The sequence below is a fragment of the Apteryx mantelli genome, chromosome 8 (assembly GCF_036417845.1).
Source record: "Apteryx mantelli isolate bAptMan1 chromosome 8, bAptMan1.hap1, whole genome shotgun sequence".
NCBI classification, from domain to species: domain Eukaryota; kingdom Metazoa; phylum Chordata; class Aves; order Apterygiformes; family Apterygidae; genus Apteryx; species Apteryx mantelli.
The window spans coordinates 41,305,876-41,317,608 of record NC_089985.1 but is presented as its reverse complement, the minus strand read 5'-3'; the positions used below and the strand labels follow the sequence as shown (position 1 = coordinate 41,317,608).

General features: G+C 56.9%; 1 protein-coding gene across 1 annotated transcript in view; it reads right to left on the bottom strand.

Annotated features, from left to right (window-relative positions):
* Positions 1-6,067: 6,067 nt before the first annotated feature.
* PDE4B (phosphodiesterase 4B) overlaps positions 6,068-11,733 on the bottom strand; it is a 93,692-nt gene continuing 88,026 nt past the window's right edge. Inside the window, exons 12-15 of the mRNA XM_067301373.1 lie at positions 10,966-11,120; positions 10,725-10,847; positions 9,438-9,620; positions 6,068-7,644 (exon numbers count right to left, since the gene is read on the bottom strand). Of these exons, the coding sequence (XP_067157474.1) occupies positions 7,279-7,644; positions 9,438-9,620; positions 10,725-10,847; positions 10,966-11,120 (827 nt within the window). The 3' untranslated portion in view covers positions 6,068-7,278. The remainder of the gene's footprint in view (positions 7,645-9,437; positions 9,621-10,724; positions 10,848-10,965; positions 11,121-11,733) is intronic.

Below are 11,733 nucleotides of genomic sequence, written 5' to 3'. Positions count from 1 at the left end.
CAACACGGAGAAGTGATCCGTGCCCAGCTACCGGGGAAAAAAAATAAAACAAAACCAAAAAAAGGGAAGAAGTCGCATTGCACTAGCTGTACCGCGTGGGTGAGGCCAAGCCGGCGTTCACACGTTTCCAAAACACCCCAAACCACGCCGGCACATTTCTTAGCCAAAGCGCCCGACGCGCACATGGACGCTGAAGGACGCGCTGGGAGCCTCCGCGCAAACATAAACAGACCAAGGCAACGGCCTTAAAAAAAAAAGAGAGAGAGAAAAAGGGGGAAAAAAAAAAAGGAAGAGGCAGAGGAGTGAGTCACAGCAGCGCATTACTCATCTCGGAGCAGTCATGCTGCAGGTACACGTGACGGCCGCGCCGGAGCCGGCTCTGCCCGCGCCCCCGCGGCCGCCCGGGCGGACAAGGTGCCTCCTGCCCACCCGCCCCAAGCGCCAGCCGCTTCGGGGCCGGACGCGGAGGGATTTGCTAAATAAAGCGCAAATCCGCCGGCCTCATCCCCGGTCGGGGCCTGGCACCCGTAAATCCCGCGGCGTTAGCGGAAGCGACGGGCCGTCAGCGGGTCGCTGCCGCGCTCGCGGCTCCGCAGCCATTTCGCTCAACCCTAATTAAACCTTTTATTAGGGATCAGCTCCCGCACTTGTGCCACGCTAAAGGAAAACACACCGCAGCCGGCATGGAGGCAGGAGCCGCCGGCCGGGAGCTCCCTGCAGACACCAGCGCTTGCACTTTGCTGCAAGACGGCTAAAGCCCCAGCGCTCCTCGCAGTCGCCGCTCGGGCTCCGACGGAGCAGCGCTTCCACGGGATCCCCCGCCACAGCGGGACACGGGGGCCGGAGCCTCCAAGCGGCACCGCTGCCCTCCCCGAAGGGGCTTGCAGGGTGCTCCAAGGGAGAAGCCGGGGGCATTCGCCCCACAGTGCCCCTAAAGCATGGACGAGATCAGGGCTGCAGCAAGGAGGCGGCGAGCCCGGGAAGAGCCCCGGCGAGGAGGAGGAGGAGGAAGAGCTGACACCCCCATGCACGCTCGCTCCCGCACCCACCATCAGCTTCCCAGCTCCACACGGACAAGCGCCGCAGGGATCGCTGCCGAGGCCACCCTCGCCCGGCTGCAAACCGGCAACACCGGAGGAAAGCCCTGCTGCACCAGGACACACAGCCGGACTGGGAGGGGAGGAGGCTCCCGTGCTGCAGGGCAGCAACAGCCACCACTGACCTGCCCCAGCTTCAGCCCCTGCTCCTCTTCCTCAGCAGAGCTGTTCGCAGGCAGCGCCTTTATCCCCTGCGTGGGGCCGCGGACGAGCCCCAGCTGCGGCAGCACCTGGCCTCCTCGAGGAGCGACGAGCCTGCGGGCACGGGGCAGCGCTCGCCCCCCGCGCCGGGCCGGTCCCACGCCCCGCCTGGCAGCTATACTCCACGCAATAGTCCATGCAATAGAACATTTTTTATATATTTTTTTATATACATGCACACATATAACATTATATATACTACAACTCCTCTAGCACTCTGCTGCAGCAGCCACGGTGCATGGGTTCAGCTGGTGGCTTTCCTCCGAAGGCGCCGGGGGAGCGGCGGAGGCAGGGAGCGGCGGCCGGGATCCGCCGGGAAGCCCGAGGCCGCGGCCCCGGCGGCGCAGCCCGGGGAGGCCACGTGCACGGCAGCGCGCTGCCGAGCGCCCGGTGCCGGGAACGACTGCGCCGCGGCGCCGCGTGGGGCGGGAACGGCTCGCGGAGGTTGAGCCCGGAGCTCTGGCCCCTCGCCTCCTCCGGCCGCCAGCCCTGCGGCCCGCGCGCCGGTGCGGGAGAAGCGTTTGTCCCTCCCTTGCGTTAAAGAGGTTTCCTGCGAGATCCACGTCGCAAGCGCTTGCAAAACGAGTGGGGGGACCGGTGGTGGCGCGGGCTGGGTGAGGCGACAGGCGGCTGGAGGAGAATCAGGTGCCGGTGGGCGCCCAGAACATGGGTCAAGCACATCTGTAACAGCGGGCGAAATAATCCCTTTGAGTATTAAAAAAAAAAGAAATCCCTTTTTCCTCCCAGCCGGACTCACCGAGCACCACACCTAATGCCAAGTGTCGACCTCCTAGGGAGCAAAGCAGAGCAACAGCGGAGGCGCAGGAGAACCGCGGGACGTGCAGCATTTCGGGGCAAGAAATGCAAAGCGAAACAGACAGTGAGCAAAGAGGCCCCCAAACGTCAAAGCCACCCTGGAGCCACGAGCTCCAGGTGTGCAGGTGGCTCCAGCTGTGCACGTTGTCTCCAGCTGTGCCAAGCAGCTCCAGCTGTGCATCGTGGCTCCAAGTACACATAGCAGCTCCAGCTGTGGGTGGTTGCTCCAGCTGTGCATGCTGGCTCCAGGTGCACTTAGCAGCTCCCGCTCTGTGTGGTGGCTCCAGCTGTGCCCAGGCGCTCCAGCTGTGCGTGGTGGCTCCAGGTGCACCTAGCGGCTCCAGCTGTGCCTCTTGGCTCCAGCTGTGCTCAGGCGCTCCAGCTGTGCGCTGTGGCTCCCGGTGCGCCTAGCGGCTCCAGCTGTGCAGGGCGGCTCCAGCTGTGCGCGGCGGCGGCAGCCCGTGCAGTGATTTCCCGGCCTCGGCAGATGGTGCTGTACAGCTGTGCACGCAGCCCGCCGCCTCGGAGAACCGGGAACGCCGGCACAGCGGAGGCGCCCGTCGCTGCCGCCCGGCCCGCGGCCGTCTGCACGCGCACGTGGTGCCCGCGGCCGGCGCCGAGCTCCCGCATGGGGCTGCTGCCCAACCCATGGCGAGGGGCGCTTTATAACTGCATTTCCAATGCAAGCAGTGTCCAACTCAAAACGCGGCATATGAGCCTGTTTCCACTGATAAGTTATTGGATGAATAACTCCCATAACAGGAACCAGTTTCCCGGAAATGTCTGCTTTGGAAAGATAAATGTGAGTGGCAGAAAACAAATTTCGCCCAGCGCGTTGCGAGGAAATACTGCATCACTGCAGCCCGCGTCGCCGGGCCCTGAGCACGACGCGTGGCACGTGCTTGGCTGTTGTCAGCCACCAGCAACACCCCAATTACGGCGAGCGTGGGCCACGGTGATGACAGGTCACCAGTACAACAGACTATACTGGGAGCAGGAACAGCCTTGCTGGGGCAGCAGCACAGCTCTTGGCGGGTGCGGTGCGGGCCGGCTCGGTGCACGCTGGCTTGGGAGCGGGCGCTGGTGCGGTGCACGCCGGGGCAGTGCACATCGGCAAGGTGCACACCGGCGTGGTGCGTGCTCGCCCGGTGCATGCTGGCGTGGTGCACACCGGCACGGTGCACACCAGAGGAGATGAAGGGAAAGGGAAAGAGAGAGAGAGCAGGGAAAGGCCGGGAGGCAGGACGGGATGCAGGCAGGACAGGAGGCAGGCAGCAGGGCCGGTGGCACCCGCGGGCGCAGGGAAGCACCGGCAGCGCTGCTGAGCGGCAGTGACTCTGCGCATCATGTCGCTGGCGCACGGGAACTGGGGGCTCGTCCTTTTTTCCCCTCTTTTTCCAGCGGGAACCTTGGCGCTGGGGCCTGGCAAACAGCAGCGTGGGCGTGCTGAGCCCGGCAGGCGAGCACGGCAGGCGTCACGGCCTCCGGCAGAGGCAGAGCCGGCCCCGCGTCGGCTCCTCCCGCAGGCGGTTTTGGCCCGGCAATGACTGCGGAGCTCAAGGAAACGGCACCGGAATGGGCCGGGGCTGCGCAGGCAGCGGAGCGCGATCCCGGTTCCGCCAGCAGGCTGCTGCACCAGGAGCCCGTCCCAGGAGCAGGGGAGGGCGGCTGGGAATCCCGCTTGGGGCCGGGAAGGGAGGGGAAGCGCCCGCGGACGGCGGGGAGAGCCGGGGCCGCTGGGCTTTGCCGCAGAACTGCCGTGCCGGCGTGTTGCTGCTGCCGCCGCGAAGCAGAAGTGAAACGAGGCCGGTCCGGGGCGCCGGAGCAACAGCACCCGCTTTGCAACTCTTCGTGCTAAAGCTGCTGCCTGGCAGCAACAGCTCATTGGAAAGGGAAAAAAATTAAAAAAAAGGATGAACGCGAAGGCGGGGGGCAGCGCAGGGAGCTGCCACCAGGAAAAACACCAATTTATTGCCATTAAGGCGCTGCTTAGGCGGAGCTGGGCTCGGCGGGATCCCGGCCGTCGCCACCGGACCACCGTCGCCACCTGCCTGAACACCGGCGCGGGAACAGCGCGGATGCGAGGGAGAAGCCCCCGGCTCGCTGTGCTGTCCCCACGGCGCGCTCGGGACGGGCTGCCCAGGCAGGGCCGGCTGCTTCGGCCTCGCCGCCGGGGTCGGCCAGGTACGGTGGTGACGCTTGTGGCTTGCCAGGCGCAGCCGCAGCAAAGGACCACGCAAACGATGTGTGCGGGGGAATTTGCCGGAAAAGAGAAATTTAGGTGTTCATCAGTGGTTTAAAAAAAAAAAATCCAGCAAGGCGTCGTGCGAAGCACCTGGGGAAGTGCAGCACAGGGCCGGGGCCACACGCGGTGTCAGCACGGCTCAGCTGTGCGGCCAGCTCCGATTTCTGGTCCAGCATCAAGGGGCGCCTGCGATGCTCACCCGCGACACACATCCGTGATGGGCACCCACGATGCACGTCCGCAATGCACGTCTGCGATGCACACCCACGAGGCACACCGCAATGAACGCCCGTGATGAACGCCCACAACGCTCACTGACGATGCTCACCCACGACACACACCTGCGATGCACACCCGGGATGCACACCCACAACACACACCTGCAATGCACACCCATGATGCACACCCACGACACACACCTGCAATGCACACCCGGGATGCTTACCCAGGACACACACCTGCGATGCACACCCGGGATGCACACCCACGACACACACCTGCGATGCACACCTGGGATGCACACCCACGACACACACCTGGGATGCACGCCCGTGATGCACACTCACGACACACACCTGCGATGCACGCCCGTGATGCACACTCACGACACACACCTGCGATGCGCGCCCGTGATGCACACTCACGACACACACCTGCAATGCACACCCAGGATGCACACTCACGACACACACCTGCAATGCGCGCCCGCGATGCTCACCCCGATGTGCACCCACCACCCCCTGCCCTGCGCTGGCGTTACCGCTGCCGCTGGGTCGCTGCTGCTGCCGCCGCTAAGGCTGCGTGGGCAGGCAGACGTGGCACCGGGGCGCCGCGCTTTCAAGTGGCTTCCTTTGGAGCCGGGAAGTCTGGGGCAGGCCGCAGAAAGGGGTGGCACCGGCTCCGCGGATCGCCCGGCTCCTCCTCGGCCCCAGCCCCGGGGCGGCGGGCGCCCTGCTCCCCCAGGACGCCCATGGGTGCGGAGCTGCGCCGCTCGCCCCCCTGCTTCCCCGGGGCACCCTCTCCGGCAAACCAAAGGCTCACCTGGCCCACCGCCTCCCGCGGGAACCCAGGGCTGCCCGCTCGGAGCCAGCGCTCCCGGCTGCATCCCGCCCTTCCCCGGCGCTCACCGGAGCGCGGCCGGCAGCTCCGGGCGCCGGGAGGGCTCGTGGCCACGCCGCCCGGCCCACGGGGCTGCTGCAGGTGCCGCAGCGCTCCGCCGCTCCGGAGCTGCTCCCCAGCGGAGCTGCCAGAGAAACGAGAGCCAGGAGAGCCGCGGGCAGGGTCATGCTTTCATTTATTCACTTCATATAAAAATCTCTTAAGAATGCATCTGAACACAATATATAATACTATAACATACATTGTGTGAAACTTTTGGAAACAATAAAATAACCACCTGGAACAATGCAGTGTTCACCAGACATACAAACCCACTGATCATGCACAACTGTGCTATTTTCATTAACTATTTAGTCACGAGGTGGACCAAAAGCTTGAGACGTATTTTACAAACCGAGCGCGACACCGTCGGCGATGCCTGACAAGCTTCGTCAGAAGAAGTTTCACAGCACAATTATTACATCGGTTCACATTTTCGTCATAGAAATTCACATTGGGGTGTTCGGCAATTGGAACGTGACATTTAAAAGCTGGCCTGTTCGCCGGGGTTTCGGTTTCCTTTCTCCCTGGGAGGCTTTCGGCACCGGGAGCAGCCGGCGGGCCGCCCACCCCCCCGGTGCGCGCGCAGCCGAATGCCCTGCCTGGGGTCCGTATGTCTCCTCCGCTATGTTCAGGTTCTTTTATTTTATGCAATACAAAAGGTTACAAGAAAAAAAGGCAACTCTTATTCCGAGTCTTCTACGCAATTAACATCACCGCTGACAGGCAATGTTAATTTATATAAATTAATAACTTACAAAACATTACAGTATATACATTACGTAATAAATACACTGTTATAAACAGTAATGGAGGTGTTAGAGCTCAAGGCAGTGCAGGAGAGGACGGTGGACCTAAGCCTAGGGAAGGCGAACGACAGGCGGGAGGAACACAAACACCCGAGCGTGCAACTGCCACCGAGCAAGGAGCTGCGGAGGGGACCGCGCGCCGACGGGGACAGGTGCTGCGCCGCGCCACGAGAACAGAGCTACCCTTCACCCTGCGCCCAGCAAAAAGAACCCCGCCGAGCAGAACATACCGCGGTTCCTAGCAAGCAAACGGAGAAGATGCGCAACGGCACGAAGTGCTTTTGAACGGGTCGCCTGGAGTATGGAGAAGACTACTAAAGGTGCGGGAACGCAAAACGGGGGGGGGGGGGGGGGGTATCCCTTCTATTTAGTCTGTAAAAGTGAGTAACTGCGATAAAGTGACAGGTATTGCCCATGAAAAAAAAGGAAGACTGCTTCTTTTAACAGGAAGAATCAGAAAAGTATCCATCAATTTGGAAACGCTTTGTGGTGCTTTTTATACTAAACTCCATGTATTTAATAGACTCTTGAAAAGACATGAAAGTGTTTACAAAGAAGGCACACAGGTCTGCAGACAGGTGGTCGGGTGGACAGGTTTTATACGCAGAGTTATAATCAGTAGTTTCTATCAGTCTAACTGGTATGAATTCCCAAACCTACCGGTATAAAATCTCTCAGTTGTGTGTCGGGTACTGTTCGGTGTCAAGCCCAGCCAGCTGCAGAACACCGCCGTGCTTTTCGCTGGCGAGGCTTAACCCACAAGGTAAATCATCTGCTAAGTTCCTGAGCAATCGCTCGCGACGCGATCTTGAACCCTGACTCCAATCTCAAGTAGCTGGGAAGATCTTCCAGCCAGCGTCAGAGAGGCCGCAGGCCCCGGCTGCAGGCACGTCCCGCGAGACTGCTTGCATGCTCCGAAGTGTTTGAAATCCGCGCGCCCGTGGACGGGACATTATGTGTCGACGGGGGACGTGTCTTCCGTCACGATTTCGATGCTAGCCTCCGTCTGCGACGCCTCTTCCCCCGCGGCAGCCACGCGGAGGGTCGCGGTGCTGCCGAAATAGCCGACGCTCTCGCCTTCCTTCTCCGGCCCATCCGAATCTTCTTCCTCGAGGGTCAGTTCGAACTGGAACTTCTCCATGAGGCTCTGGCAGTCCCGGCCGCGCTCCTCCAGCGGCGGCGAGGGGCTCTGCGGTATCATGCTCTGGTACCAGTTCCTGTTGTCCTCCAGCGTGTCCAGGATGTCCTGCGCGTCGGGCTGCACCAGGTCCGCCCACGTCTCCCACAGCGGGTGCACGATGTAGTCGATGAACCCCACCTGCGAAGCACAGGGAGAGACGCGCGCGTGAGGGCGGGCGCCGACGGGCGCAGAAACGGTTCGGCTGCTCCTAAGCAGCCGTGACTTTGCAAGCCGGAGCAGGGCAGAGCCCCCAGCGCAGCCCGCGCTAACTCGGACACCTGCTGCACAAAGCCGCGCCGGGGAAGCCGCGGTTTGCCCGCAGTTTGCTTGCCTTGCCCAGCGCCGGACGGCACCGCTTTTCGCGCCCGGCCTTGGCCCTACGGGCACACCTTCCTGCCGCGCGCAGCTCGGGCCGCCCCGGCTCGCTCCGCGCTGCCGCGTCGCCGAGGGTTTCAGCGCTTCCCCTCCACGCTGCCCAAGCGGCCACCGCTCCCCGAGCCGGCGCCGGGCGAGAGGGGCTCCCGCCGGGCACCCCGCGCTCCCAGGCTGCGAAGGACCCGCGGCGAGGAAGGAAGGGGCGATTTGGCCATGAAGCCGCTGCTTCTCCAAACAAGCTGCCCCAAGAGCTGAACGCTGACCTCCAAACACCGACTCAAAGGCTCATCCCTAGGCGATTGAAATACTTGCACGCTACTTTTCCACCAGCCCCTTTCCCCCCCGCGCAACGGAAATGCCACCTCCGCTGCCACCTTGCACTAGTTGGTATTAGACGGTAGCCGTTTTAGGCAGTTCCTACTCTTCGCGTAGCCAAAAATGCTATTTGGAAACCTCCGTGAAGTGCAAATGTGAAACAGAAAATTAATCGGAGCTCACATGCGGAGCACATGGGCCTTTTCCGGCCCAGCCTGGCCAAAGGATTCGTTTCTTGTTAGGTTAACAAACAAGACAGATTTTTCCAACAAAATCACCATGCGGTTGAGTGAATAAATTTGAAACCACTTGGCTTAGCCCAAGAGGACATTTGGAAATAATTATCATCAATTTTGTTACTTAGTTGAGCTGAAAAACCTCTCTGATGACTTGTTCAAGTCATTTAAAAACAACGGCCAAGACACCATTATATAAAAACTGGAATACGGTTCGGCAAACATAACTTACTGCCTTCATTACAGACTAACCGGCTGAAATTTTGTGGCCCGTGCTACACAGGTCAGAACAAATCTGACCTCGAACGTGTTTAATCTGCGAATTACAACTAGGGATGAGCCAGTCAATTCTCCAAAAAACAAGAAATAGCCGGAGCTTTTTAAGGTTTATACTGACGTAAATAAATATTTCTTTGACTTCCCAATCCCCCCTGCACACAGAACCTCCACCAAGCCTCTGGCTTAACCGGCCAAATCAGGCATTGCAATACATTGCGGCACGAGGCTGAATTCAGACCTTTCGCGAAGGGATGAGAAGGAAAGGGAAGGAAAGGGAAGGAATGGGAAGGAAAGGAAGAGGAAGGGCAAGGCAAGGGCAAGGGCAAGGGCACGACACCAACAGGTTTAGGAGGTGCTAGTCAAGAACGAAGGAGGAGGCCGTCGGCTGAGAGGCAGAGGCGGCCTGGGAGAAGGGGAGATCAGAGCGACACATCTCAAGCCCGGGGAAGGAGAGGGAAGCAACTAACCCTGGAAAGAGGGACGCAAACAGGGCAAGACAAACTCGCATTTGGAAACAAGGAGAAGCCAAGGGGTAAATAAAGGAGTCTGAACAGCCTAGAGAGTGCAGAGGAGCTTCGGGCACAGCTGGATGTCAGGGTCAATCAGAGCCAGCCCTCTGAACAGCCGGCTCCTTGCCTAATTGCATTAGAGAAAGCAGATGAATTTTGTCTCTGTTTTAAAAATACAAACTTAGGCAGCAGAAAAATGCAGCTGAAGGCCAATTACCTGCGATTTTTCCACTGACGCTGTGTGCTTGTCACACATTGGACTGATTTCCATTCCTCTTTCGCGTTCCTTGTCTCCCTGCTGGAAGAACTCCTCCATGATTCTGTCCGTCCACTGCCGGTACAACTCCAGAGACTTTGTGGGATTGCTCAAGTCCGCACAATGTACCATGTTTCGGAGAACCTGCAATTACATTCATCAGAAAAATCATAAAATCAAATGGAAAAAGAGGACGATTTCATGCTGTATGTGCTTGCATAATTCAGAACATTTTAACCACAAGGCTTGTATATTATGCAACATTCTATAAAAATATTAACAGTATAAAATAATATCCTTTTCCAAATATGAGACCAGACGCTAGAGTCTGCCTTAAAATAGTAAAATCTGTGCTATATTTTGTTCAGACTACTCAATACCTAACACGTGCAGCGCTGGACTAATTACATCATATGGGTTTGTGCTTGAATGCAGGTGCTTCCCACCATTCAAAATTTATTTTCGTGTTCTCATATGGTTAAATGCTCCTACTTTATTAAATGAGTAATATCCCTTTCACACAAATAAAATGTGTCTGATTAACTGTGGCTGAAAGGATTCAGACAGCAATGGAGTGACCTGTCTTAACATCAGCAGTTTTAAATAAAGAAGTAAAGAGGTTTTTGCTACGAGTTTGTTGTTAAAAGCTGGCCATCAAAGCGGAGAGAGGATCAGGATACGCCTCACGCTACTAACCAAGCAGCCCTCTCCAGCACCACTCTGCCACTTCTGTAAACGAAGGACTAGATTATACAGAGTACAGGTTGTGCATCCCTGTTTCAACTCAGCGTAAGAGTTGCAGGTTGCTTTAGGCATGTAGTTATGAATTAAATGCTTCACAATCTTGCTGTTTTTTTTTCTATAGGACAAACTGTCACAAATGGGAGAAAGCAGGATGGAGACTCAAGAGCCCTCAAAAACTCAGCTTTATACCTCAACCTGGGAAGAATTTGCATGTCTGCAGTTGCATGCTCTAGTGTTAAAAACGTAATCCCCTAACACTCTAGTGTTAGAAACATTATGCCTTTTAGATCACCTTGGTTTTCTGGGGGGTTTTGGGGTCTCTGTGACACAGAACAGAAGAAAATATGAAGCCTACCGACCTTTGCATGATTGCTGAAAAATCACCACTGGCCTTTGCTACATTTGGCCCATTTAAAAGCCACAGTAAGAACAGGAACATGCTTTCTCAACACCGCACAAAATGTGCAAACCGCTCTCACTGCGCAGGAAGGTGCCCGGCAGTACCTGTATTCTGTCGGTGTAGTTATCCAGCAGGAGCACCCCCGAGCTGGTCACCTTCTTCGTTTCCACCATGGTCTTCAGGTCAGCCAGCAGGCTCATGTGCTTGGACATATCTGTTGCCAAAACCTTTGCAGAAGTGAAAACATGATGTTAAGTAGGGGCAGCCACACAGAGGAGCCAGTTTTTTGTTTAAGAGGAGCAGCAGTTTGTGCAGGTCAGATGAGCAGAGAGGTGTAATTCATACCATGTCAATCACCATCTTCCTGAGGGTCTGCCGCTGCTTCTTGGTGAGGTTCTGGAAGATGTCGCAGTGCTCTTCCTGAAGCAGTTTGAAACCCACGGCGAGGTGGTGGTTCTCCAAAACAGACTCGTCGTTGTACATCAGGGCTAGCTCCGAATCTAGCAAAGACACGTAAATATGGGGCTTCGTTATGGGAAATGCGTGCTTTTGAACAGGAACCTCATACTGGGTACGGAGACGTTTATCCGTACACAGTAAATCAGGGCAAGGTTTCTTCTTTTGTTTCGGCTGTGCCAAGAGTGTGTGGTTTTCTAATCTGAGCACATATGTATACAATATAAACAGCCCTTTGCTCAGTTCTAATGAACAAAATAGTACTCAGTTTACTTTGTTGCAAGCTTCAAAATCACTGACAACAGAAAGTGCGAAGCCTGCAAAGACGCTTTCCAAAACAGAACAATACCCATATTTTGGAATCAAGATACGTGCTTAGCCCGTTGCAGAGCAACACACAATATTTAGTCTTATCGTTGTCAACAGCAATAGAAACAGAAAACATATCCTGCATTATTTGTCCATTATTAATGATAAAATTTGCACTCGGGATTGGAAGACTTATTATGCATTAGCAATGAATAATATCCACAAGATTCAAGGTCACTTTGCAAATTGTTCTGCAATAGCTTCCTTTGTTTTGATAGGAATTTAATTTTAATTACTGTTTCATTTCAAAATGTATAACTAGTTTACTGCATAACATTTTGAGAAAGC